The 25,432-nt window shown below is 39.7% G+C and overlaps 1 protein-coding gene across 1 annotated transcript in view; it reads right to left on the bottom strand.

Moving 5' to 3' along the window:
• Positions 1–25,432, bottom strand: part of PRKCA (protein kinase C alpha) — a 155,595-nt gene that overhangs the window by 39,089 nt on the left and 91,074 nt on the right. Inside the window, exons 3-7 of the mRNA XM_035897710.1 lie at positions 17,386–17,497; positions 16,541–16,669; positions 4,645–4,801; positions 4,414–4,548; positions 3,566–3,662 (exon numbers count right to left, since the gene is read on the bottom strand). Coding sequence (XP_035753603.1) covers positions 3,566–3,662; positions 4,414–4,548; positions 4,645–4,801; positions 16,541–16,669; positions 17,386–17,398 — 531 coding nt within the window. The 5' untranslated portion in view covers positions 17,399–17,497. The remainder of the gene's footprint in view (positions 1–3,565; positions 3,663–4,413; positions 4,549–4,644; positions 4,802–16,540; positions 16,670–17,385; positions 17,498–25,432) is intronic.

The raw sequence follows: 25,432 nt of genomic DNA, 5'->3' as shown, positions 1-25,432 counted from the left end.
TAGTGATATAGGTGAGATCCAGAAAATACACAGATCGATTAAAATTTGTTGTATAAAAAAAATACTGCACTGCACCTATGCATAATATACCTCATTTTCTTTATGCTGGACAACTTCATACAGATAATACATAGACAGCATATAAAAAGAAAACTCCGTGCAACAAAATCTAAAAATACTTAGCGAGGTCACTGCGCTGTGTGATTCCATTAATGAAGCCACCATCCTCCTCAACTCATCTCTTTCTTTTCCAAATCTGGCCCCATTTGTTGGATAGGATCTAAACCTACTGTTCATTTTTGAACTGGTTTAAATCTGGCAGAATGGGCCAGGAGGAAACTTTTTCTCGTGACAAATAGTTTTTACTGTTCGATTACAAACGTAAGTGAAGAGAATGCTTGAATCTATTATTTATTGACTTATTTATGATCTCGTGTAGCTATTTTATGGTCGATTTACATTGAATAAATTACTTAAAGAATGCCAGAAGGTCCAGTAAGTAAAGCAGTGTGAGATTTGTGTGACCAATAACCATATTTAAATAAGAAGTCTGGGTTGTTAAAGTGGAGCTAGAAGGATGGGATAGGGTTGTGTAAACAGTTTGAAATCAATGAGAGCTTAAGGCCAAATCTTAAAGATGTCTGTCGAACTACAGACACACAGATATTTTAAAAATTCTTATTGATTTAAATGGGAGGTCGCTTCTAAGTGCTCTTGGAGATTCTACCGAGCACTTTTCTAAACTTTAGTCAAAAGGGCAAAGCCAGTTTTAAAAAAAGAAAAGTCTAAGACATTTTCAAAGACCTGAAACTGGTTTCTGAAATTTCACATCTACCGGTTCTCTGACCTTTTATAGCCTGAAAATATTCTTATTCTTTCTTAATATTAAGCAACCAAACTCTCATCCTAAAGTTTTGCTGTTTGCATCGGTTTGTATATAGCTCTTTACTCTGAAGACCACCACTATTCATTTTAAGTATTTTATATCAGTAATGCAATACTTCTGTAGAAACTGTTGTAATTTTGGACTCAAAATTAAATCAGGGTAGCTTGGATATCAATCACACTGTCATATACTGGAAAGTAGACCAAGCACCACAACTGTAGACTTGATTAGCAAGCACTCTGAAGTTACTCTTTTCTACAACCTGATAAATGAGAAGATAGCCCAGGATGACCTCTCCGTCTATCTACTTTCTTAATCTTCCTGACAAATACCCTCCCCTAGTAAAATGGCAGTCAAGATCTGCAATCTTCCTCCCGTAAGGTTTCAAAGCTGATTTCAGAGCAGTGGAAATATTTATTTAGATGATGTCATTAAGTCACAAATAGCAGCCTATTTCTCAGTGCTATCTACTTGTTCCTTAGTATAGGGTACCTAAAATAAAATGACTATGCAAGCCAAGATATAAACGATAAGAAAAATAACATAGAAGATGATCCGAGTCAGCACCACTTATGTACCATACCAGAATAGCTAATAAGTTAAATACCACCGTTCAGACATCTGTGCTGTTAATTTTTATAAGCCTGCACAGTGATTTCCCTTGAAACCAAGTAAGAACGTTACTTGGAAGGTGCTGCTTCCCTCTGTTCCTTCCCACAAGTGGCAAACTTTGAGAAAGAGGTTGACCCTACCTGCTTTTACCGTGTAATGCTGCATTACACTAGCCTTGGTCTAGTTATAATTACGCATTTTGTTCAGCTACCAATATTCCCATATATCATCACTGAGTTTTAAAAATGTTGATTATGCAACTCTGTAAACGATATTCCTGGAGACACTGTGTTCGCTGAAAACCTCTTCCCTTCCCTTGATTAATTCAGGCCACTAAAATAGCATCAGCCAGGCTACCTCCAGAACAGGGAAAGCCTCAAATACACAGTGCTGAAGCTGAACTAATTAGACTTTGAGACAGACTAATTATTTCTGAGGCAGAACTGACCCTATGTGAAGCTGCTGTGTCTGGGACCCAGTCCAGTAGCTTTGCACGATGCAACCTCTCAGGATTTCTACTCCACTTCATTGCAGGACACAGCTAAACCCTGGCTGTTCATTCTGCAACCAGTGGATTTACATTTGGCTTCAGAAAATAAAACCTAAGAGATTGTAAATTCAATACGCAAACTTACTGCATGTAAGAACTGACGTTTTTACATAGACAATTTTAGAGACTTGTCTCTGTCCTGAGAAAAACCAGGCAGATTTCTATACCTGTATCACAACTTATACATATCCACCCTATTCCAGACTCTGAATATTGCACAGAGACACGTAAGGGGTGGAAAGAGTTACTGTCGAAGCTATTCTTTCTAGGGAGGATAAAAAAGTAAATATGATCTTGAATAGAAAATGACCGAGTGCAGCAAAATAAAAACCCCACTGGTCAGATCACAACTGTAAAGAAAGGAAAATGGAATGGAGGTTCAAATACTTCTCAAATGTGTAACAAAAACCATAGTTCATGCTGCAGACAAAAGTATGGTAGCTGATCCAAATGTGTTCAGAAGAAATTGATGCATCTTTTCTTTTTCCTTCTTGAAAGTTGAACATGTGCCGTTTTTCCTCACTTCCTTGGGTTAACCCATCTTTTCTAATAACAAGGTAGAATTCTGCCTGATGGTGAACATAAAAAATTGCCATTTCAGGTTGAAAGAAACAGGGGTGTCTGTTTATGCACAACAGGTACATTCATTACTTTTTGGATAAACAACCAGACCGAAGCGTAAATGTTCAACCAGAAAAAAGAAAACAATACCGTAGATTGGAATATTTCAAACTCATGAGCTGAATCCAGCACAGCTATCCCCAAACCATACCTTTCCTGGTGCTGGGTTTAATGGTCTTTTGCTGCAATATTGGCTGTAGTGGTCAGAAGAGGCAGAGCTTCTGGCTATGCCTGTTCATTAGGAAACAACTCATTTGCACGGCACGCTGGGACCGTGCTTGGGACCACCAACCGCTCCAGTTGGCGCCACAGAAGGCAGAAGCCTGCGGAAAGCTTTGCTTTTCTTCAGTGCTGCTTTTCTGTACATAACCAGAAATACCTCTAATCCTTAAAAACTTCCATACCCACGTTAAAGATATCAGAATTTCAGATGACAGCCTACAAAGGTTTTGAGGCTCCAAATAATCAGTAATTAACACTGTAAATATTTTCTTGAAAAAAAAAAATGTGTGAAACATTCTAAGTATTAAAATACCATTGTTTCTGAGAATTTTATTTGTCAAATAACGTAGGTACTAGTGATAACTGCTTGCAGATTTTGCAGTAGGTATTAAAAGACATTGAAATTATTACATATACTTGACATAAAATATTTAAAAATACCAACTTATAAGTGTCCTAGCAGAGAAGCTGAACTGTCAGAAAAATTATACCACTGCTGAATTAAACCATTTGGTCCAATCTTCGAGAAACCCAAAGGCACACACTGCTGTCACAAGCAACAGAAATAGCAGCACTCTAATATATATGTATCTTGTAACAGGCTTTTTTTTTTTTTAAATAAAGTAAAAAGCATATTCCATGGATAGTTGCACCCATTTGTGTTTAATCCTCACCTCAAACTTCTGCCGGAGCTCTGCATTGCCATCTTCATCAGCATCTGGAATTGGAACATTATAATATTCACCTTCTTCTTGATTCAGCAGCTTGTACCTGTGGAATATTTGAGGGGAAAAAACCTGTAACTTTACAGTTTTATTTCTGTTAGACATAAAACCCCATTTGGTTGTTCATGTGTGGTTTGTATCAATGTCACAGGTGTGCGTGCCTGCCTTCAAATACCTAAAGCAAACTCAGGAACAGAATATATTTAACCTAAAATTAGATCTTTAATCCCAAACTATCTGTCAAGGCAGCTCAATGGACAAGGAAATTCTTCCTACTCATCCTGTGATATGATGGGAGACACCAGCCCTGAAGAACCTTTGCCTCCAGTGCTTCTATAGCCCTGAATTTCTTTTCATCTTTGATGAAATCCACTTTTGGAGAAGCGATGAGTTCTACCCCTAGCTTAGTAGGTAATAAGATGTCATTTTATGAAATCAGTTCCCATGTACTTTGAATTTGCAGAGCTATATATAACATGATACACTTAGTAATGAATATATCATATTTGAGATAAAAATAAAACGTGTATCACAAGACTATGTACACAAAATTGAGTTTGCAGCAGTTCCTGGCTCCAGCAGAAGTTTCACAAACGCCACAAAAGAAAAGCTTTGCTTTTATTGTTCTCCTTTGTTATATATAAACTACGTTTCCTAGGTTTAGTTTCGTTTTCAGTGAATCTATAGCCCAAGATACAGTGAAAAGCTCCAAAAAAGGTAGATTATATTGAAGAAAAATACTGGTTTTGAACTTTTTGTGATATATTCTCTCCTCCTCTCTTTTCAGAAACTCTTACCATCCACTGGCTGGCATTTTCATGAGCTCTGACACCCCAAATGAAAGAGATCCCATGAAATCATTTCTGGTTGTTCGATCCCAGTCCCAGACCTCTACAGATAACCGTCGATCTTTGTCTGCAGGTTTTAATTTACTAAAAAAAGAGAGAAATAGGGGAGTTTTCAATACAACACTGAAATAAATGATTCAATACATACAGAGATACTACATTAAAAGGCGTTAAACTTACAACGTGAATGACTCATTCCAGTCTGGATTCAGAGTAGAACGGATGGTTTTTGTTTTCTGTTTACTTTCATTCTTAGGATCAGGGATGAGCTTCAGTTTAACATAAGGATCTGAAAGTCCATTTGGATCCATGGGAATTAGGTTTTTTGCTTCTCGCACTGTCAATATAAAACACAGCTAATTCATATAGCTCTACGCTGTACAGCACAGCTCTATATATACACAAATCACCATTAAGAAAGCAATAACATGTCAACACAGAGTTATTGAAACGTTGAAAAATAAAACAAGTAAGATGTGAAACCCACTTGCCAGACTTGACATGGAAGAGACTACTTGTTGTAAAGGTTGCACTAAGCAATATTTGTAAGAACGGTAGAGAGTAATGACAGATAGAAGAGCAATTCACAAACACCATGCAGCTTCCAGGCAGCTCCTTTCCTGCAATGGAATGATTAAATGTCCAAACCCATCACTATAAATTTTTAAGCTGGTAGCAATTCTTTGTGCTTTTATTTCCTCATCAGTCTTAGGTTACACAGCTACAGGACTATCAGCCACATCCTGTATGGGTGACAGCCAGATCACAACGGATTTCAGAAGACGGGTTATTCAATACAATCCCTCACTGGAAGGTATCCAACACTAAACTTCCGTCAGATTCATGGTTCATTAGTTGTCAGATGGAATCGCTGTAAGCGTTGTGTCACGACAGCGACCAAAGTAAAAGCGCAGAGAAGACAAGTTTAACTTCAGCTTCACAAAAATGTTAATGTGGCTTCTATTTTTACAATATCAAAAGAAGGCATAAAGTGAGTTAATATATCTCATGTTGCTACTGATCCCCAAAGAGAGAGAGAAGAACAGGCAGCAATCTGCAGAGGGCGCCATTCCCCGCGAGGCCACATCCCTACGTGGAACGAGGCAGACAATGGTGGGTTATGAAGGCATTTATCGGGGGGTCGGCCGCTTTCGGGTGTCAGTCTGGCTGGAGATACTGCATCAGCAAGCAGGGTTCATTATGGAGTTCAAAAGTCACTGCAGGGAGTGGAGCATTCCAACGGGTGAGCAAAGACAGCACCTCCTCCCTCTTGTAGTGGACTGGCACAATGTCTGGGTAAGAGCTATACGATGTGTAAAGTTTTATTCCGTGTTAATGGCATTCCGCCATCAACTTCAACTGAACCTCAGAAGAAGAGGTGAATTTTCCTCATGCCGTGAAATCCCATCCCACCCAAACCAGTCACGCTGCAATGAACTGCAGTGATGGAGTTGGAGAATTCAGCATTCACAACAAGGCATCTCGAAACCTATCAAGAGCAATAATACTCCGGGCTTGTTTTGGACAGAAAACAGTTTTCATTTGGGAATTCCTTTGTGAGATTCATAGTTTAAGATCAGAATTGTTCCTGGGAGGAAAATCTCAAGAAGCTTGGAGGGTGACACAGTTCCTAGGGTATGAGGGAAGGCCAGCATTTAAAGAGTGAGTCTCTAGACACACGGCCCCGGATTGACAGTGCCCTCGGCTACTGCTTACACAGTGTCAGCAGGAGAAGGGCTTTTTAAATTTATCTACCTAACCAAAGAAATCTGAAAGGCAATTTTGGAAAGATCAACCCTTAATTCACCTAATATTTCTTGATGGAAAACATTTCCCACAAAAACTTGGAACTTTAGAATGCAATCACGTAAAAACACCCCAAATTTGGCAGGATGTTCAGCAACAGACAGCTACTCTTTGCTCAAGGCACTTTCCTTCTTTTCCTCCAGATTTAAATGGCATTTTCATATTATGAACAAAAATTATAGACCTTTGCAGGATTTCAACCTGTTACTTCCCAGCATGGAGGTTGAAAGGCATCCAAGCAACACAGATTTTTTTATAATGTGTTGCTTACCCTCATTATTTATAGAATAAGGAGAGGACAGGTTTTGGGCAACAGTCAAATGACTTGTAAACCTGCTGAAGCACATCTTTTCAAAATGTCCTTTAGAAATAAAGGCAGGGCGGTGGTGGATCCACAACCGTGTGCTCCTGCGTCCGCAAGACAGAAAAAGACGGACAATGGATGTAAAGCACCGGACAGATATCGCTGTGCTTTACTTAAGGACAGTGAAATGAAAGATGGAGGTGTTGAAACACCGTCATTATAACACAGAACTGAAGGTGATTTACAGAATCACACAACCGTTCCGTTCCTTATATGCCAAGCATATTCACAAGTCGATGTAACCAGCTCTAGGCTGACATTTTCCTTCTACATGACGGAGAGAGTTGTTTAGTGCTCATAATGATTGTGTTCTTCCCAATGATATAACTGCTAAGTAGTGCTTTAATGCAAATCTACTACTTAGCTGCTGTGTCATTTGATTCAAGCCAGAGAGGGAAAATTCTTGGGGAAAAACCCAGCCACTGCCATGGAAAAGACAATTTCATTTTGGCCTGCGCTCTTTATTTAATGAGAGAGTATTAGGTGTGGTAGAACAAGTTGGAAGAGGGAAATACCACACCTAACTGGTACCTTATATCCAAAACAGCTGTAGAAAGAAGGTAGAGTACAGGAATGCAAGCTACTTATTTGGCACACACTGGTTTATTTGTCCAGGTAATACTCATGCAGAACAGATACCCTGATGTAAATTAATTATTGAAATTAGATCATGCCTGGAAAAGAGTTACATTAACCTACAGTTGATACCAATTAAGTTATTTTTCTTAAATTTGTGGTTTTGAGACAGAAAATGCTTATGGGCTAAAATTTTAAAATAAAATTTAATTTTATTCACTCAAATAATTGTACCAGGAAAAAAGGCACTGTGTTTTAAAAGAACAGAACAGAACCAGTATCTGTCTTGCAGAACATTTCATTTCTAGTTTTCCACAATCCCTGCATAAAGCTGACACGGCTTTGCACTTGGGGAAACAACAGCCTTGAGTCCAGAGAAATTGTCTTCGCTCTCATTTACTCCGAGTTTGCCCTTTGAGGGTCTCTATACCCAGTGGTCAGCTGGAAAACAATTCCTGTTTTCAATCCATAAACTCCCCCTACACCCAATATTAAAATTTAGCACACTGAATGTGATCTTCAAATACGTCTGGAATAACATCAAGGTTAAAGAACTTTAGTTAAATATTTACAATCCCAGAGGGACTAAGAACCATAAAGTGAGTGAAGGATGAAGTGACAGCTTTCAATGCAAACTGCCCTCTATATGTTTTGTTTCCTTGTGCATGACACTTGCGACTGCACTGCTAGGTTTGGCACATAAGCTGTTACTTCAAAATCCATATTCTGGTTTTTATTTCTATACTGTAGTTTGCCATAAGCGAGGAGCAGAACTCTACTTGTTCTACAGCTTCCCAGAAATACACACTAGGAAGTTCTTCATTAAAATTCCTTGAACAAAATTGCTTCATTTTAACAAGTTGTCTTCAGACTGATCCTTTATGCTTAAATTCTACCTGGAGATGCTCAATGTGAAACCAAGCAGAGTTTTGAGGAATTGGCCGGGTGGATGCAGAGCCATTCTCCAAGGCTCAGCTATGGAGAAGCTCCCTGGAGAAAGCCATCACAGATTGGCCTTGATACACGCTGCCAAGCCTAGGAAACACCACTGACAGCAGGGGGGCCTGGCAGGGTGTTTCAGGCTACTTCTTTCTTTTGCAGCAAACACAGAAAAAGAAAAAAGCCCTCTAAATACAAGAAAAAAAGAAGCTCAAAGATGAATCAGGAAGCAAAGATGCAACGTATACTAAATACAGGCTGCCAAAGAAGTCATTATCTCACTCCTTGTTTTAAGGTATCTGGCCCATTTGTACTTTTGTCTACATAATTAGTACCCTTAGACATCTTTTTTTAACTGACATAGCACTTCCTTTCTTGAGGAAACAGCATGATGATACTTGTGCTAAATAGCGCTTATAAAGAATTATCATTTAAGCGGTCCATCTCTTTAAGGGCACCCTATTTTTAACGAGGCAGGTCGGCTTTCTAGAACAGGGCTGACAGGCGGAAGAGATTCCCCCTCCCCACCAAAGGGACTACCTCTTGCGTATGGCTGAAACGGAAGAAGTTAAATGAAAAACAACTCCAAGAAAATAAATCAACTTACTGTGGCTGAATTCCGCTACAGCTGTAATGATAGCACGTGATCTCCTACTGCTTTATAATTATTAGTTAATTAAACTCAACACTGATAAAGATGTTACTCTAGTTTGTAGATGGTTGAAGCGAGACACAGTTCAACATCGCTCAGAGTGTAACTTGAACCTAGAATGCTACTTGCCAGTTTTCTGGCATAACGATTAAGTGTGATAAGGACCTCAGTACTGGGCAAAGTACCTGGTTCAAGTTAAATCTCCTGACGTTTTGTCCAGATTAGACTCTTAATGGGGACTGAGAAAGCACACAGATTAAGAGACAGCAAAGTATATATTGACATTTCTAACAAATTCAAGCTTGCCCACGCCCATGTTTTCCTTCTAAAATCCAGCAACAGTTGCCTACTTGCCGCAGGGAAAGGAGTGTACCATTTTCCTCATCATTAATAAAGAAGAGATCATAAATGCTTAGTCAGCAGAAAACGTGGGCTATTTGATGGCTGTGCAATTATGTGCTACTTCTAATCCAGCAGCATCCATCCAGAAGCATGCCTAGAACTGGGACGCCTACTTTTCCAGGAATAGTATAAAGACATAAGCAAATACAGAGCTGGTTCTTAGGTATTCATACTTTAAATAAATATCTAAATAAGACAGAGTGGGCTGGCAGAGAACAACTGCCATTTTACGCAAAAAGAAGAAATCTAGGCAGAGTTTTGAGGAATTCAGAAAGTAGATGACAAAACCGGAGCTCTTTCCATGAGATCGTATAGATCAAAAGTTGCAAGCCATATGCAGTTATGGATTTATATCTCCTTGTGATACCACCAAAGAAATTTAGTCATGGGAATGAGTAAATAAAAGTTTCTGCCCCTATAATTAAGCTGAATTTTTAGCAGCGTGAATTTAACTCAGTTCCTTTTCAAGTGAGTCACAGCTACCTTTTTCCTGAATTCCCAAATGTTGATAATAAAACAGTTTACTAATCACAGCAACCCTTCCTTGCCAATCTTTTACTCCCTACAGGCAACTTAGATGGGCAGAAATCTCTCAACCGCGGGTGAATAGCTGCTTTTAGAAGATACTTGGAGTCGTAAATGGTCTCGTTTGGCAAGCTATCTAGCAAAGTGAACGAAAAGGGAGACTGATATTAGCTCCAACGCGTCGTGAAGTTGCTGTTTTCCCCCAATAAAGCATTAATGAATTATTCCATAATTCTCATTACTTCCTGAGGAAGATTCTGGTGCAGATTCCAGCGATCTGCCCGGTTTGCAGATGACTTAGGTGAGTGACAGAGGATCTGCTATTCCCAGCCAAAGAACTTGCTCCCGGTCCGTTACCGCACTCCCCTTAGCCACAGTGCAAATGATTTACCCACCACTGAAAGCCGTCTTTATTCCGATTTGTGTACTTGTACTCTCTGCATGCAAAACCCAAAGCTGCCTCCAAAACTGCTCAGCTTTCATTAAAGATTTACGATAAGATTTTATTAAAACGACCACCAAATGCTTGCTTTCTGGAGCTGGTTGTGACTCACGCGCACAACTGGCTTCAAAACAAATCCTGCTTTTCAGACCATTTCCAATTTCAATACAGTTTTTGTTCACTAGAAGGGCTTTTTGATATGAAACTTTATTCCATAACTACTCCCCTGCCCAGCTAAACTTCCCTCTAATATCCCTCCCGAGACCAGTGCCTACTCATTACATCTAATTTCCTGAATCCTGAAAGATGGCAACATAAGGAACGTAGGCTATCGGAATGCGGCATTTCATAGGTGATCTACATACAAGGAATAAATAAGTGATTAATTTCTGTGCTAGAACAAGATGGAAAACGATCCAATGTTGCACGACACTTTATTCCTCTGTTTTGATTAAGATATTCTCTCCTAGAAACAAAAAATGTACCATCATCTCTAATGCTACTTACTAAGTACTTGTCCCTGCAATAGGTTCTCCGGTTGAAATTTCAACTAAAATCTCATAAAAGCAACTGTATTTTATTTTTAAATGATATTACTTTTATAAAAATTATCATCATAAAAAAAAAAATCCTACTCCTGGGTAGGACAGCGACTTAATGAAACATAAGTCTTAACACAAGATGTATCAAATCGACTGAAAAGGGATTTAGACTATTACATTTCTAATTCTTACCTGTTTATTTATCTTACATAAATATATAACATTTTAGTTACATTTTTAAATGCATGCAAATGGCCATTTATGAAAAAAATAGTAATTCTTTTAAATACTATGCATTGCCTGTTTCTTCATGGTAAAGTTAATTTAATGAATTAAATGGGGAGCCTTCAGTTGCTGCCGGGGCTGGCGTTTGTTAAAGGCACAGCTCTTTCTGTAAAGAACACAGCAACCCTGTAGATTCTGGGGATGCCAGGAAAGAGAGAAGATATTAGTGAGATAAAACACGTGATCACATTCTTTGAGACATTAAAAATGCCTCCCACATGCAAGTAATTATTTAGGATCACTTTATAGTTATTTGATACTAAAAGCTAGTCAAATAGCCAGAGTATTCATATATGTTCCCCTTCTAAAATCAGTAGCAGAACATAATGAAATTAATGCTGAAGACAGACACTGATACCGACCTAGACAATCATAAATAAAATTATTAGGGGTCTTCTAAGGAAACAATTTTTATGAGAATCTGAAAGTGTGCCACAACTCTCCAGTTTGTCTCTCAAGCTCGTTTGGGCAGAGGCTCCCAACCCAGCTGTCCACAGCAAGCAGTGTGACAGGACATTAATATGCAGTGCCATAGGGTGCCTCAGCATTCACACCCTCATAAATAATTTGAAAAACGTACGGTGGGGAGTACAGAACACCTAGGGAGATTATTGTCAGAGAGCCCGTTATGTGCTCCCAACCTCTGCAGAGATCACTGCCAGGTTTCCTCCTCTTTTAAGTAACAGAAGCATCGCTGAAGAATAAACCCACATTTTCTGTATTCTTTCAGCTAAGAAAAAAAATACACTTTAACCCCCCTGAAAACTCTGGGCTGTGTATATCTATGTATTTTAATAATGTTTATGTAACGGTAGGGTGCGTTAGCTGACAGCGAGTCGGTAACACCCTGCCTCTAAATCAGTGCCTGCGTTGGGAGGGCAGCTCGTTACTGTCAGCTGCTGTCAAATCCAACTCCCAGCAACTGATGGGTTGCAGTTCAGGATCCCAATAACGTGGCAGCTTTTTAATATGTCAGTGCACCAGATGGGGTTATTTTCTCACAAAGGTTATTGTTTACTCACTATAAAAATAATTCATAAATAAATAAATAAATAAAAAAGTCACAACTGTGATTCAACCACCTACAAACTCACTCAGAAGAGCCCCAAGTTATAAGATGGGTCAATCAGTAAATGTAAATCAGTAAAAAGAGTGACAAAACCTTTAACGCACATCAGGAGGAAGAAAATTCAGTGCAAAACCCCATCGATTAAGAATAGCAAAAACTGTTTTACTATGCCTAAATGCAGAACCTTCAAGTCAGTCCAACCTATGAAAGGGTCACGAATTCAGCGATTTCAGCAAAAAGCAATTCAAGACAGATCCTACAAAAAGAAAATCAGCAAGCTGATTTACTGCAAGTGCAGTAAGTTATTAATATGCAATGCAACTCTCAAGCTAGCAGCTATAAAATAAGCCATTGCTATTTAAGAATTGCAACACAAACGAGCACTGGATGTGGCACAGAGACTAGCACTGGGAAGACAGCAGTACAAAATCCCTACTTATTTGTGAAAAAGTGTTGCAGAGTCTCTAACATTCACACAGAAAAGACTGCAGGTCTACCTTTAAGCACCCAGACTGAAGATCCGACCTAGTAAACCAGAATTAAGTATCTTTACATATAGGACTGAATCATTCCTACCATTAGTTCAATTCAAAACTTGCCAAAGTACTTAGATCTTTTAGATAATCTGACTGAACCACTGGCCAGCTCCATCTGGCAGTACTCTGCCTTGCCTCTTTCCTATAATTCACTGGGAAAAAAAACCTCGGTACTATTTACAGTGTTTTATTAGGAAAACACTTAGTAAGCAAGCACATACTGTGGCCTTTTTGGAAACAAAAACCACCACAAAACCCTCAAAGCAATTACACAAAAGGAAAGACAAATTGCAACATACTCAACAGCATCCCCCAACCAACCGCATCTTCCAGTCACCACCAGCGAGCTGCGTCCTCGATGGACTTTCCTGGCTGGAAGCAAGAGGGCTGAGCTGCCCATCGAAGCTCTTTGCAAGACACCAACCTGAGTGGCAAGTCTCCATTTAGCAGCACAGATGTTTTGCATGCAATCAAGGCTGGCTATGAAAGAATCAGCGGGAACTAATTAACAACCAAAACAGGATGCAGAGCCGAGATATTAAGGAATTCAGCTGAAGGAGTTCAACACCTACAGAGTAATTCCTTTGAAAAAGATTCAGGCAAGGGCTCAAACCAAACAGCCAATCATTGATTATTTTTCCTGCTGTTTCTAAACCTCCCGGACATTTAATTCACCTCCTTTCCTGAATCTAAAGGCAGTGGTATCGCGCCTGGCAGCTCTGGGCGCTGTATATTCTAACAGAGGTTTTGACAATAAATATTTTAGAAGCAATGCCCTACTGGGAGAAAGGGAGTTCAAAACCTTTGCGTAGCAGCATGTCCATGAGCTGACAATTGCTTTTTTCCTGTTCAGTTAAACACTGAAACTTCACCCAATCTGGGCTTAGTCTGTACAGTATCTTTTAGTAAAAAAAAAGCAGCTTACTGTCAGGGCTATTGTCATTTTTATTTAAAGACATTTTCTGAAAGCTTGGAACTGCTGACAAGCCTCAACCAAAACAACTTAACAGCACTGTAATTGTTATATACATAACCAGGTTATAGTAAAAATTTTTCTTCTTGTCCAAAAACCTACTTAATGGGATGGAAATGATTTATTTATAAACAGAAAAGTAACAGCATTTGCCAAGTACGCTCACATCAAAAAGAGCTTATGAAGAAAACCTACAAAAGATCGGTAACAATTTTACCACATTCATATTTTACGTCATTTTCAAATAAAATAGTGAACTAAAAGAACACCTATTTCTGTAATTGTTTTACAGTGCCTTGGTACCACAAAGTCTTGTGACAGTTTTGTCCCTAAAAGGATTATAAACCTGCTGAATCATCAGAAAGCACGTACATCTTACTGGTCAAATGATGTGCATTATGTCAGAAAGTTTAAGCCACATTTAAGATCCTTGCTGCAAAGCAGCCTAGACCAATGCAAATATTAAGTTTTGTCACTTGGCTGATTTTCAGATTAGTTCTCTCTCATGGCACAATTACTTTTAGAACGTGCATCACCATCTTTGAAGTGTTTCACTACTTCGTGAAACCTTTCTGCTAATGACAGTACCTTGGACAAATTTACCCCTCCCACGTCGACAGGAAGCTATTTGAGAAGTTAAGCTACAATTAAGTACCACTTGGGATCTGTTCTGATCCTTTCGAACTGCATTTTACCACACCTCTCCTTTTCAATGTATTTTACAAGGTTTGACGGGAGAATATGGAGGTATTTGGATTTAGAGAGAACAAAGCCATGGATGAGTACAGCGACTGGAGGGAACTGTGCTGGTTCTATAAGCTGTGAAAATTCAGTGCAATGGTCTGATTTCCTTTATGTTGACTACAAGGGGCATGGTCTCCACTGCGATTCATTCCCCAAAGAAGTGCAGAGGCAGAGGAACATCCTTTTGGCGTATAATAGCCTATAGCCTTTCAACCGAGCAACGCTGAATACACAGCACTCAACAGCCACAGGTTGCCAACAACTACATCAAGAAGCGAAGACAGAAGTTGAGATGGTCTAAGAAACCTCCTCCTTTCTCCTGCTCTAACTTTACCCTGAAATTTAATTCCATTTTGCAACACCAAACAGGCAACTATAACAGCATCGTGCCCCATTCTTGTTTCACTGTGTGGACGTTGTGAATTCAGTTTAGAATCATAGAATCATAGAATCATAGAATGTTTAGGGTTGGAAGGGACCACTAGTGGTCATCTAGTCCAACCCCCCTGCAGTGAGCAGGGACACTGCTAACTAGATCAGATTGCTCAGAGCCCCATCCAACCTGGCCTTGAATGTTCCCAGGGATGGGGCCTCCACTACCTCTCTGGGCAACCTGTTCCAGTGTTTTACCACCCTCATTGTAAAAAATTTCTTCCTTACCTCTAGCCTGAACCTACCCTGTTCTAGTTTAAAACCATTTCCCCTTGTCCTAACACAGCTGGCCCTATGAAAAAGACGTTCCCCATCTTTCCTATAGGCCCCCTTTAGGTACTGGAAGGCCGCAATCAGGTCTCCCCGTAGCCTCCTTTTCTCCAGACTGAACAAGCCCAACTCTCTCAGCCTGTCCTCATAGGAGAGGTGCTCCAGCCCTCGGATCATTTTTGTAGCCCTCAAAAGTTTCTTGCAGTACCAATTTTAAAGATGCATCAGTGTACACCTAATGTGATGTACTAAGATGTGTTGCCTGTAAATTTTGATGACACACGAACCCATCCCTTCTCCTGAGGTAAACGCTTTTGATAACTTGTGTTTTCTGACTATCTTCAACTCTATTTTCTAAGTTATATCATACTTAGTTTGGTTTTAGTTACTACAGCACATTTTTAAAATTTCCTTAAAGTTCTGAGATATAAAAAATTGAGACTTTCTTTTAGTGTTTAAATTTGTTTTATAGACTTGCCTCTACCTACAAAACAAAATGAACAAAATTTTGTGTTATTCCTTCCTTCATTTCAATTCTGTCCATCCTAATTCCTGCCCTGTGCTCTCCCTTTGAGTAAATACACTGTCATCTGTGTATCTGTGTCCAACAGAAAGGAAAAATCAACAACAAAGTTCACTACCAACTTTACGCTTCAGATATAAGATCCGCTAGATTATCAGCTGGCCCCAGCTAAAACAGAAAGCACGTACAGAACAAACACAACGTATGCTGTAAATACAACTTCTTATGCAAACCCTGAGCGATAATCTCCACTTTCTGACAGAGCACAAGGAAGTTCTGTTGGAGTTAAACGACCCATCACATGTCTATTTAGGGGACAAAACAATCCTTACACTTGCAAACACATTTTCCAGAATTTTTTCTGCAACTTCAGGCTTGGAATGGGTCAGTGGGGGTGTGGAGGGGTGTGTGTGCGCACAACCAAAGCTTACTCATCAATCCTGAGAGAAACACTTCCGAGGAAATGAAGTGCCACTCCTCTTTCCTTCCTCTCTCCTCCTCCTCCCCATCTTAATAACCTTCACCTTCCAGAATGCGATTTTTTTTTAATTTTATAACACCCTGGGAGTAATACTTGGGATTGAATCCAAGTTGCTTGTGTTTATTAAATACTCTGAAATGCAGGAAACAACTCCTCAGCCGATGAAAGTTTCGAGTATTTCTTGTGCTGTTGAGATGATGGCTGACTTCCTGAACAGCCAGCTGGCCTACTGGGCTGCTTCCTACATGGAAAACTGGCATTACACTGATTTTCTAATTAACGTTCCTGAGATTTTAAAGCTATTCCCCACAGCTTTCGTTTTTCTATTCACTTTTATGAACACCAGTTCATACTGTTTCTTGATTCAAGGACATGTTGAATGAAATCCTCACACTTCTGAAGGGAACTAACTCCATCCCTGGCTTTAATACAGAAAGATTTGACCAAGGTACCTAAACCCAGAGTGTATATTATACATTTATAAAACCTGAAAAATTCAAAAATGAGTTGTGTACCTGTTACTTCCAGTTTGTCACCAGTAACTTCAGCTTTCAGATAAATCCTTCCTCTTTTTTCTGTGTGATCCATGCCACAGAGGCTCGGGACGTTTATTACACATTGCTTATGAACATTCATGTCACAAGCTGTGGACATAAAAATGGTTCAGACAGCTATAAGGAGCTAATAATACGGTTACACTGCAAAAGTGAAAGTTAAGATTACAATGCTTAACCGTTGGCAAGACTTTCAGATTACAGCTGCATGTTTTTCAACTGAACGACATGGCTAGGGTCTATCTTACAATACATCTTGTAGACCGCGAATGACACAGAGAATAAAATAATCTACTTCAGAAACCTAAAGAAATAATTAATGAAGTGTAAGGAAAAAAAAAAAGTGAAAATGGAATGAAGACTTGCTGGGAATATGACTAAGAAAACCGAGCATTCATGCCAGCGTTAGCAATGGAGGCAGTTAGGTTTAAATTGATAATTAGATTTTCTAGCAGGAGATTTCCAAGACAAATGAAATGCAAGGAAAATATCGGACCTTGGCTACCAACCAAACTGAAATTTCAGTTTTCAACAGCGCATTCACCTGACCAGTCCAAAACCAGCCTTTCCCCAAACTGCCGTGGCAAATGCTCTTTGGCCACATCAAATTCAATACACCAAGTTCTCGGCAACAGAGGTGACTTTCATTAGTATATTATTATAGTACTGAAATACTCACTGGAGATATAACAGTACTATAAATAGCTGACATTTGAAATTCCACAGAAAAGAAACAAGAAGCTGTTACCCAGCGTTTCCATTTACTTTCAAAAATACCCTTCTGGTAGCAGAAAAACTTCACTTACTGTCACATTTCATCCCTTGGTGCAGAAGCCCGTAGAGCAGCGACCCACAATGGTCGCAAAAGGTTGGGCTCCCATATGTGTGGATCTTAAATTTGTGCTTGCTTCTGGGATCCTGAAGGAAAAAAACAGAAAGAGAGTCTCAGGTCATAACAAATAAGACTGGCGCACCTTTAACATATTACTTCAAATAGAAAAAACTTCCCAGCTCTGCAATTTATGCTATGGAAAAATATATTCCAGCATGGAGCTTCTTCACAGCCCGTATAGTGGTACCTACACTGCTGCAGGTACGTTGGCCTCGGTTCCTGTTTTTCCTTTGCTTTGGTGTTGGAAGGAAGAGTGCGGCAGCTCGGAGAACACAGGTTTGCTCCTGGGATTCATCTACGCTATAACTTCCCTTTACCAACAGCACCTATACATAAAGTATAATGATGGCGTTTGGCCTGGTGGCTCAAGTGTCGCACACTGCCCGCGTGTTTGCGGTGTGTTGTCATCACCGTTCTGAGACGGCGACACGAAGAATAGCAGGAGAGGAGGGAAGTAACTGTTAAGGGGCTAACTTGAAATACAGAGAAATGCCTGTAAAATCAGGATCTTAAAGACGGGATCATCTTGAAATGTTGCAAACTTATGATCTGTACTATTGCAGATGAAAGCGAACAAATTCTAACTTGGCATGTACTAAATATTTTACCGAGACTGCTATTCCCCTCTGATTTTCCACCAGAGAAATTTATAGTGAGGACATTTTAAGGCCACCAGCAGCTTGGAAATGGTTTCTAATTTAGGACCAGTGAAAGGGAATACACCCAAATCACTTAAACCAAACACCGTATGACAGACGAATGCATTTGCTGTTAGAGGTTCCCTTCGGAAAACCAAGAGCATTTATAGGCAAGTTAGAAACCACAGCTTCAATACCTTCACCCACCTCAGGCTCATTCCACGTATGCACAAGCACAGAACCTCACGTACACAGGACTGGCGCAGCCTGATCCCATCACTTGGAGATGTGCATTGCAAAACCAAACAGCTTGATCACCCCGTACTTTCTGTGCACATCACCCCTGTTCTGAGCTCCTTGATGACCACTTCCAGCTCCAACTGTGTTTTAGTCAAAGCTGCCACTGCACAGTCTCAATCAGAAGTTGGGAATAGCAGTCATTCCTCACAAAAGACTGTGGAAATTATGAAATCCCAGGTCTGTCATGTATTAAAACATCCTTAAAAAAATACAACTGCAAAACGAGACCTCAAAATATTTTTCTTCTGTTTACATTTTACATTCATATACGTTTATATGAGAATTACTAAATTGTCATAAAAAATAAATTCACTTTTCAACTTGCAGCTGCCAATAAAAGCTTTCCAAAAAATCCAAAGCAAAGCACAGCATGTTATACAAGATGGAAAACCTGCTAACTCTGTCTACCGAAACAAAAGACTCCTCAAGTATAAGTCCTTTCTCAAGAAATTAAGGAAATTTGGGAACTCCTAACAGGAATTTTCATAAAAATATGACTATGAGAAGGCAAAGTCTTGTCTTCAAAATTTAATATTTTGCCATACTACACCTTGCAAAGGGTTTTTTTTTTGTTTCGGTAAGCATTCTTTGCATGATTTTTTTTTTTTTGGTACTGATTCTAGGTTTTATCACGAACCCATAACCAGTAGTTTTCCCTGCTCAGATAGAAATTATGTACTATCCAGGACAACGAGTAAAGACTCCACATTCAGAATTCAAATTGAGACTGTTTCAACAGCTCTGTGTGTTATACAGCCTGAGATATGAAATGCAAACTGCGAACAACCACATTTATTTTGTAAAGACAGTTAACCTAAATGGAATGACATCCAATGCTCCAGAGAACATCTGTTTGGTTATTTATTAAAGATATAGCCACCGGGTCTTGTGGTGCAGGGTCATGGGAACACTGCTTTGCTAAAGGTATCTGATGGATGAGCCCTGCCTATACACCTTCCCACCAATTAAAAACACATTTTCAAAGCTAATTCTTCCTTAAATTGTTTTGTTTAGAAGACATAAGGGGCCTTGTTGCCGTATAAATATGTACACTTAAACATTACTTTGGTAAGCACATCTGTTGCTGAGAAGGACGAAACCCACGGCTTCTACGAATGGCACTGAATAAACACATTTTTAAAGTTGTGTTTAACGTCTGACGCAAGTGGTATTTATGAGTATAAAGTAATGATATAGAGGGGAAAGAGCTATGGGAAATTATTATAGTGAATGTCTACCAAATACACTGAACCTGTGTATTAGACTGAAATGATATAACAAACACTACCAAATAATTCCATTCCAATCAACGGAATATACACGGTAATTAAGTTAAGCAGGGCTGTGCGCGTGGCTTAAAAATGTTGTGACACATGAGGACAGCTACACTGCACTCCCTGCAAAGCAGCGCTCCATGAGCCAAGGCTCGTGTCCTCCTGCGCCGAACTGCACGGAATGACAAGACGCCAACAAGGGCATTCTTATAAAACAACGAAATAAAACCAGTCGCATGAATAAATAAATCAGGCGGGATCGCACTTTGAAGCTGGCCCTGCATGAGTCAATGTATATAAACTGAATCATCATTTACTTTCTACAATAAATATTCGCTTTCCATCACTGTGTGAAAGTGCCTACTGTATGTTTAAAATGAACAATTCATTAGGAATTAATTATTTTTTTACAGAGCAGCAAGTATGTTCTGATTATTATCAGTTATTGTTCTATACACACACAGAGTCACTTCTGCAAGGCACGGCATAAAAAAAAGAGGACAAAGGAAAACAGTACCAAAACCACGGATGAAATGGAAACTTTGCACATAGGAAATCTTTTTAAATCCCTTTAACAGAAGTAAATAAAAGAACCTCAAAAAATACTTAAAAGCTAACAAATAGAAGAGTGCACTCTCCATCAGTATTTAATCCTTTTTTCTGTTTCAATCCTATGCATTTTTTTCTTTTTGATAAATTGAATTATACCAAACCTTATCATTTTGAAAGCAAGCCTGAGAAGATGCGGAGAAAGCCAAGGGATCTCTGTGCGCCCATCAGAGGTGGTAAAACCTTTCTACCTTATTCCCTATATTAACACGGGCTTCTCATACACATAGAACTACTCTTGAATCTAGAGTTTACACTTTAATTATAAGTAACTAAATTAGTAATAATTATCACATTGCCAGCACTAATTACTTGCATTATTAACAGCAATTAACACTTATGAGTTGTTAATACAGTTTAATACTTCCCAATGTTAGCTGTGCATTAAGCGACTTGCATGCAGCACCGAGGAAAGAACATCGTCTGTAGTATTTTACAGCTAGAGGTAAACTGCTGAGTTAGAGGTAAGATCCCGTACATTTTCTTCAAATATCCCCTTTTAATCAACGTAAACTTTCAATAATTCCCAAAGCGTAGCTGGCAGTCATATTTCATAGTAAACACAGGGAGCCAAGCCAGGATGTGACAGATGAACTGCCAAATAATGGCTGCTATTTGCAAGAGAATTGAACTTTGCACTAAACTTGGCATAGATTAATTGTGAAACTCTAAAGGGAAAACCCACTTCTGTTTCCAAAATCCATCAAAATTATGAAGGGGGAAAGCGGCAATGGGAATGTGCTTGTTAAGCAGTGATGAATGATCTGCTCTATTAAAGTTCATGTTATTTTCATGCTAAAAAGTGAATTCTCTGCCATTATTAAGACAATCCCGCATTGCATTGAATACAGTGTCATATAATTCAATGGGAAAGGAAACTCTGGGCAATCGATATCCCAGACATTTAAATATTTGTCTTTGAAAAACCTTTAAATTGGCCGAAATCTAGCCAGCGCCCTGCAATTTGACGGCAGGACAACGGACTTTCAGAGCCTGTAATGGCATAAAGGGTGCAGCATCCCCATGAAGACGCATAGCAACTGGGCATCTACAGCCCATACAGCTCTGAAAAAAACCAAAATATCATTCATTAGGCTCAAAGCTGAGATGTGCTTCTTCAGGGAGAGGCGGCCGTAGAATCACACCGACCAGGAGATCTGCGTTGTACGCAGACTTGCGCTACCTGGACCTAATGAAAGAAAACCGACAATGGAGGAGAAACCTTTAAAAAATAACTAAATGAGTTTGCAGAAGTGACTTGCCCAGCCAGCCAGCTCTGGCTCTGCCGAAAGGATCTGTTCCAGCAGAGGGAAGCAGAAGAACGCGGAGGCACCTCAGCAAACCCCCGCGTTTCCCAGTCTCTGCGCTGGCACCGAACTGCATTTTGCCCCCCTGCAGCAGTGTGGCCACCACCCTGGCCTCCGTTCTTTGTTTAGCACCAATGAATCCATTTCCTTTACTGGACAGCAAAGGAAAGGATCCCTCCTCCCGCCCCGAGAAATCATTCCATAATTTTTCTGGCTCAAAGACGGGGGTGTGCAGTAGTTGGAAGCGCACGTTAACCAGCAGCACGTGGCAAACTGTGCTTTAACGCATTACAGACCCGCTCACGAGCTTCGTGTTTCTGAATTCTTCCTAAAAGCTCCCTTTTGATTAGAATTTTGTTCCCCTCGATGGCAACGTTGAACCGCCTATAATTTTACAGGCATTAAATCACCACTTTGCTTTTAAGTATAAAATACACAAAACCCACCACGTGTGAGGTTGCATCAGTGGAGATTTTATATACAAAGCAGCATCGTATTAACACTTGTTAAAGTCCTTTTGCAGTACACAACGTGCTAGTATTGATAACTGTGTCACCAGAACCATGTATCTAAGACCAAAACCTCTGAAACTATATCCATATCGTCTTGAATTCGGCATCTTCTGGGTGACACATCTAGAACCGGTGTGATTTTTGGAAGGAATTTAAATCCACACTGCAAGCAGACCTGTCAGTGCCGGAGCCCGTACCAGTGATCAAGGTGGGGAGAAAAATGGCTGTTTGCAATCATTAACGTTCATCGACAAGGCGTTAGGTAGGATACAAGATGAATTTTTTCTTTCAAAAAGCCCGTGGTTGGTGAAAGGGTTTTTTTCCATATCTGAACCGCGATTTTTGTGATCATTAAGAAGCAGAAAATGCAAAAATGCAAGTGTAGAAATATTGTGGGAGGAATGGAAGATTTTATTTTCCATTACAAAAATAACTTAAAGGAGTTCTGCAGCAGATGACCTGTAAGGTCCTAAGGTTGTAGCAGGGCCTACAACAACAAAAAACAAGTTTGGGTAAAGAAATGGAAATGTACCCAGTTTTCCATTTCCCACCTCCATGACAGAACCACTGTTCTTCATCTCCAACCAAACACTTAACAAATATATTTATTTGCTAGTTTAAAAGGTGTAAAGGAAAAGTAAGCTTCAAACATCCCAAATTACTTCACTTAGGCAAAAGAAAAAAACCTCAGTGGCATAAATCGTGGTACTAACAGTTTAGAATGTCTATCGAAAACAGAAGGGGAGGCGATACATTAAATATATGCAAAACACATATACAAAACGGTGTAAGAGAGAAGAGGTCACCATTCCTCTTTACCAACAGAAAAGCTCTGGCAGACGCAGGTCTGTTTTCCCCACATTTAATACACAACCTTTAAACACTTCCAACTGAAGCACCGAATCCTACATCCTTCCTTGTCCCCCCCCAAATGTCTTTAAAGTACGGATCCCAAGGAACGCTGCTCTAAGAGATCAATGAAACCATTGCAATTTGTACCGCATGTATTTTACTTAAAATAGCTTTATCTTCCCCAAGCAAATACCAAGCTAATAATACATATTTAAGAAGAACCTAGAGTGTTTTTCTCTGTACGGAGCCAAATCCCACATTCATCCCACGCTGTCCTCAGGCAAACTTCCGTTGCATTTATGAAAGTCTTCAGACTCCAGCTTTTCCAAACACCTTCCAAACAGTGACTGCAACATCTAGGACCCTGTTCAGATACCACGTCTGTTTGAGCGACTTTCTTCTGTTTGCTATTTATTTTCCTATCAAGGTAACAAAAACCTCCGTGATTTGCACGGCATCCTAAGTTGAGAAAGCAGCTTCAACCTAGAGGAGCTGCGAGAGCCAAGGAGCCAGGTGCTTCTACTGGAAATAACTTTCAGGGCTTAAAATATGGCTTCTGTGATCAGAGCCCAGAAGTAAGAAACAGCAAGAAGTCATTGTGGAGCCGGTCACCAGCTTTGTTCTTTCCTGACCGAATGAGGCTGTGTACATGGGAAAGGGAAAGCAAACAGAATCTGAGACTCTTGGGAATGATTTAGTAACTTTAGGAAGTCAGCGATACAAAGATCGTATCACTTTTTATTACAAAATGTACAAATGTTTAAAGCTTGTTTGGGATTTCCTCTCTCTGAGCTGCAGTGAAGAAAAGTAAAAAGATCAGACTTCTGTTGCCTGAAGAGTCAAAAATATCACAGAATCACAGAAGGCTGAGGCTGGCAGGGACCTCTGGAGACCACTGAGCCCAACCCCTGGCTCAAAGCAGGGCCAACTACAGATCAGTTGGGCTTTGCAGTGGTTCATGGGGTTACTTCTCCCCAGCTGAGACTCTGTGGAGCTCCACATCTATCTGCCAAGCACCCCCAAAAAATCTTCCATAGGTTGACATATAGCTACTGAGAGCACCTTCATCCAACAGAGGAGGAGAGGAATGACACAACCAACCGTGCTTTCTTACTTGGTAAGAAATTACACAGTGACTCTTTCCAGGAATCCCACCTTCAGGCAGGATTTGGAGTCTTGCTGTTTGGAGTGACTCTACGGAATAGCTCAGAGGAAGCATTCGTTCCACAGACATCTGCACCACTCGCACACCTTAACGTCCCAGCAGGTGTTGAGAGCATAAACAGAGCTGCATTCAACTCTACAATAACAAAGGTAGTGGTGGGATAAGAAAATGAAGACTAAGCAAAAATAGAGGTAATAACCCCTATGTAAATCAGTCTTTAAGACTGTACAAGGATGCAATGGAGAAAAGAAGAGGCAGGCTCTTTCCGTGAGGGATTTCAGAGCTAACGGAGGTAGGAGAGCCCTGAGCTTAGGCATGCACACAGCAGCGTGCTGTGCAAACACGGCTGTGCTGCCTGCAGACCCTTGCAAGCACATCCAAAAGCAGCTGCCGTACGGCAAGTCCAAACTACAGCCAATTCATCCACAGTTTCAAGGGTTGGAAATACATTCAGAAATGAAGACCAATTCTCAAGTTCCGTAAATGAAAAGCCTTTCATGATAATAAATGTCACCCCAGCCAAAAATAACAACAAAAATCTCTTTTCCCATCGCTGTTACTAAGGCCACTTCTATTCTTTATTAATCTGAAGAGAGTTAAGAAGGTACACAAATGGAAAAAACCCCTCATATTTAATTAATAGCGACAATTATCAATCAACTATTTCCTTCTCTATACTTGGATAAAAGAAGACAACTTGACCACAGTTCAAAGGCAGATTTTTTCAGTCCCCTCCTGGAATTCACACTAAATTATTATTTTTAATTAAAAGAAACAGGTGGTCATTGAATCAACTGATTTTGATTGCTGCCTTTTGTTCATGTTCTTGTATAGAACAGTACTGATTGAGTTGGCAAATGGAGAAAGATCGGCATGACTGTAGTCACAGGGATTTGTAATTTCCTAATTACTATAAAGACAGTTAAATCTGGAAGGGACTTGGTGTTTACCGGCTATTTTTTCTTCTTTCTTTTTTAATGAAGAAACTGCAGTACAATTACAGAAAGTGCCTAAATAAAAGATCCTGTCAGAAACGGATTCATGACTAGGAAGAAACGGGGCAAGATTTTGTTTCGGATACAACTCAACATAATGTTACAGTGTATAAATCATTTCAATAAAGATTGAAACCAGGGATCTGGATTCAGAAGGAGTCCTAGAAAGACAGAGGCACAGCTGTATATGCCTTGCTTAAAAAAATGATTTATTATTTTTATTATTTGGTAATTTGTTCAATTATTTGTTGACCACATACACTGTTCAACACTGAGTATCCCTTACACCTTGAATACATTTTACAATAT

The sequence above is a fragment of the Egretta garzetta genome, unplaced genomic scaffold, assembly GCF_000687185.1.
Source record: "Egretta garzetta isolate BGI_Z169 unplaced genomic scaffold, ASM68718v1 scaffold787, whole genome shotgun sequence".
NCBI lineage: Eukaryota > Metazoa > Chordata > Aves > Pelecaniformes > Ardeidae > Egretta > Egretta garzetta.
The sequence above is the reverse complement of the archived record's forward strand: the minus strand, read 5'-3'. Positions and strand labels throughout refer to the sequence as shown.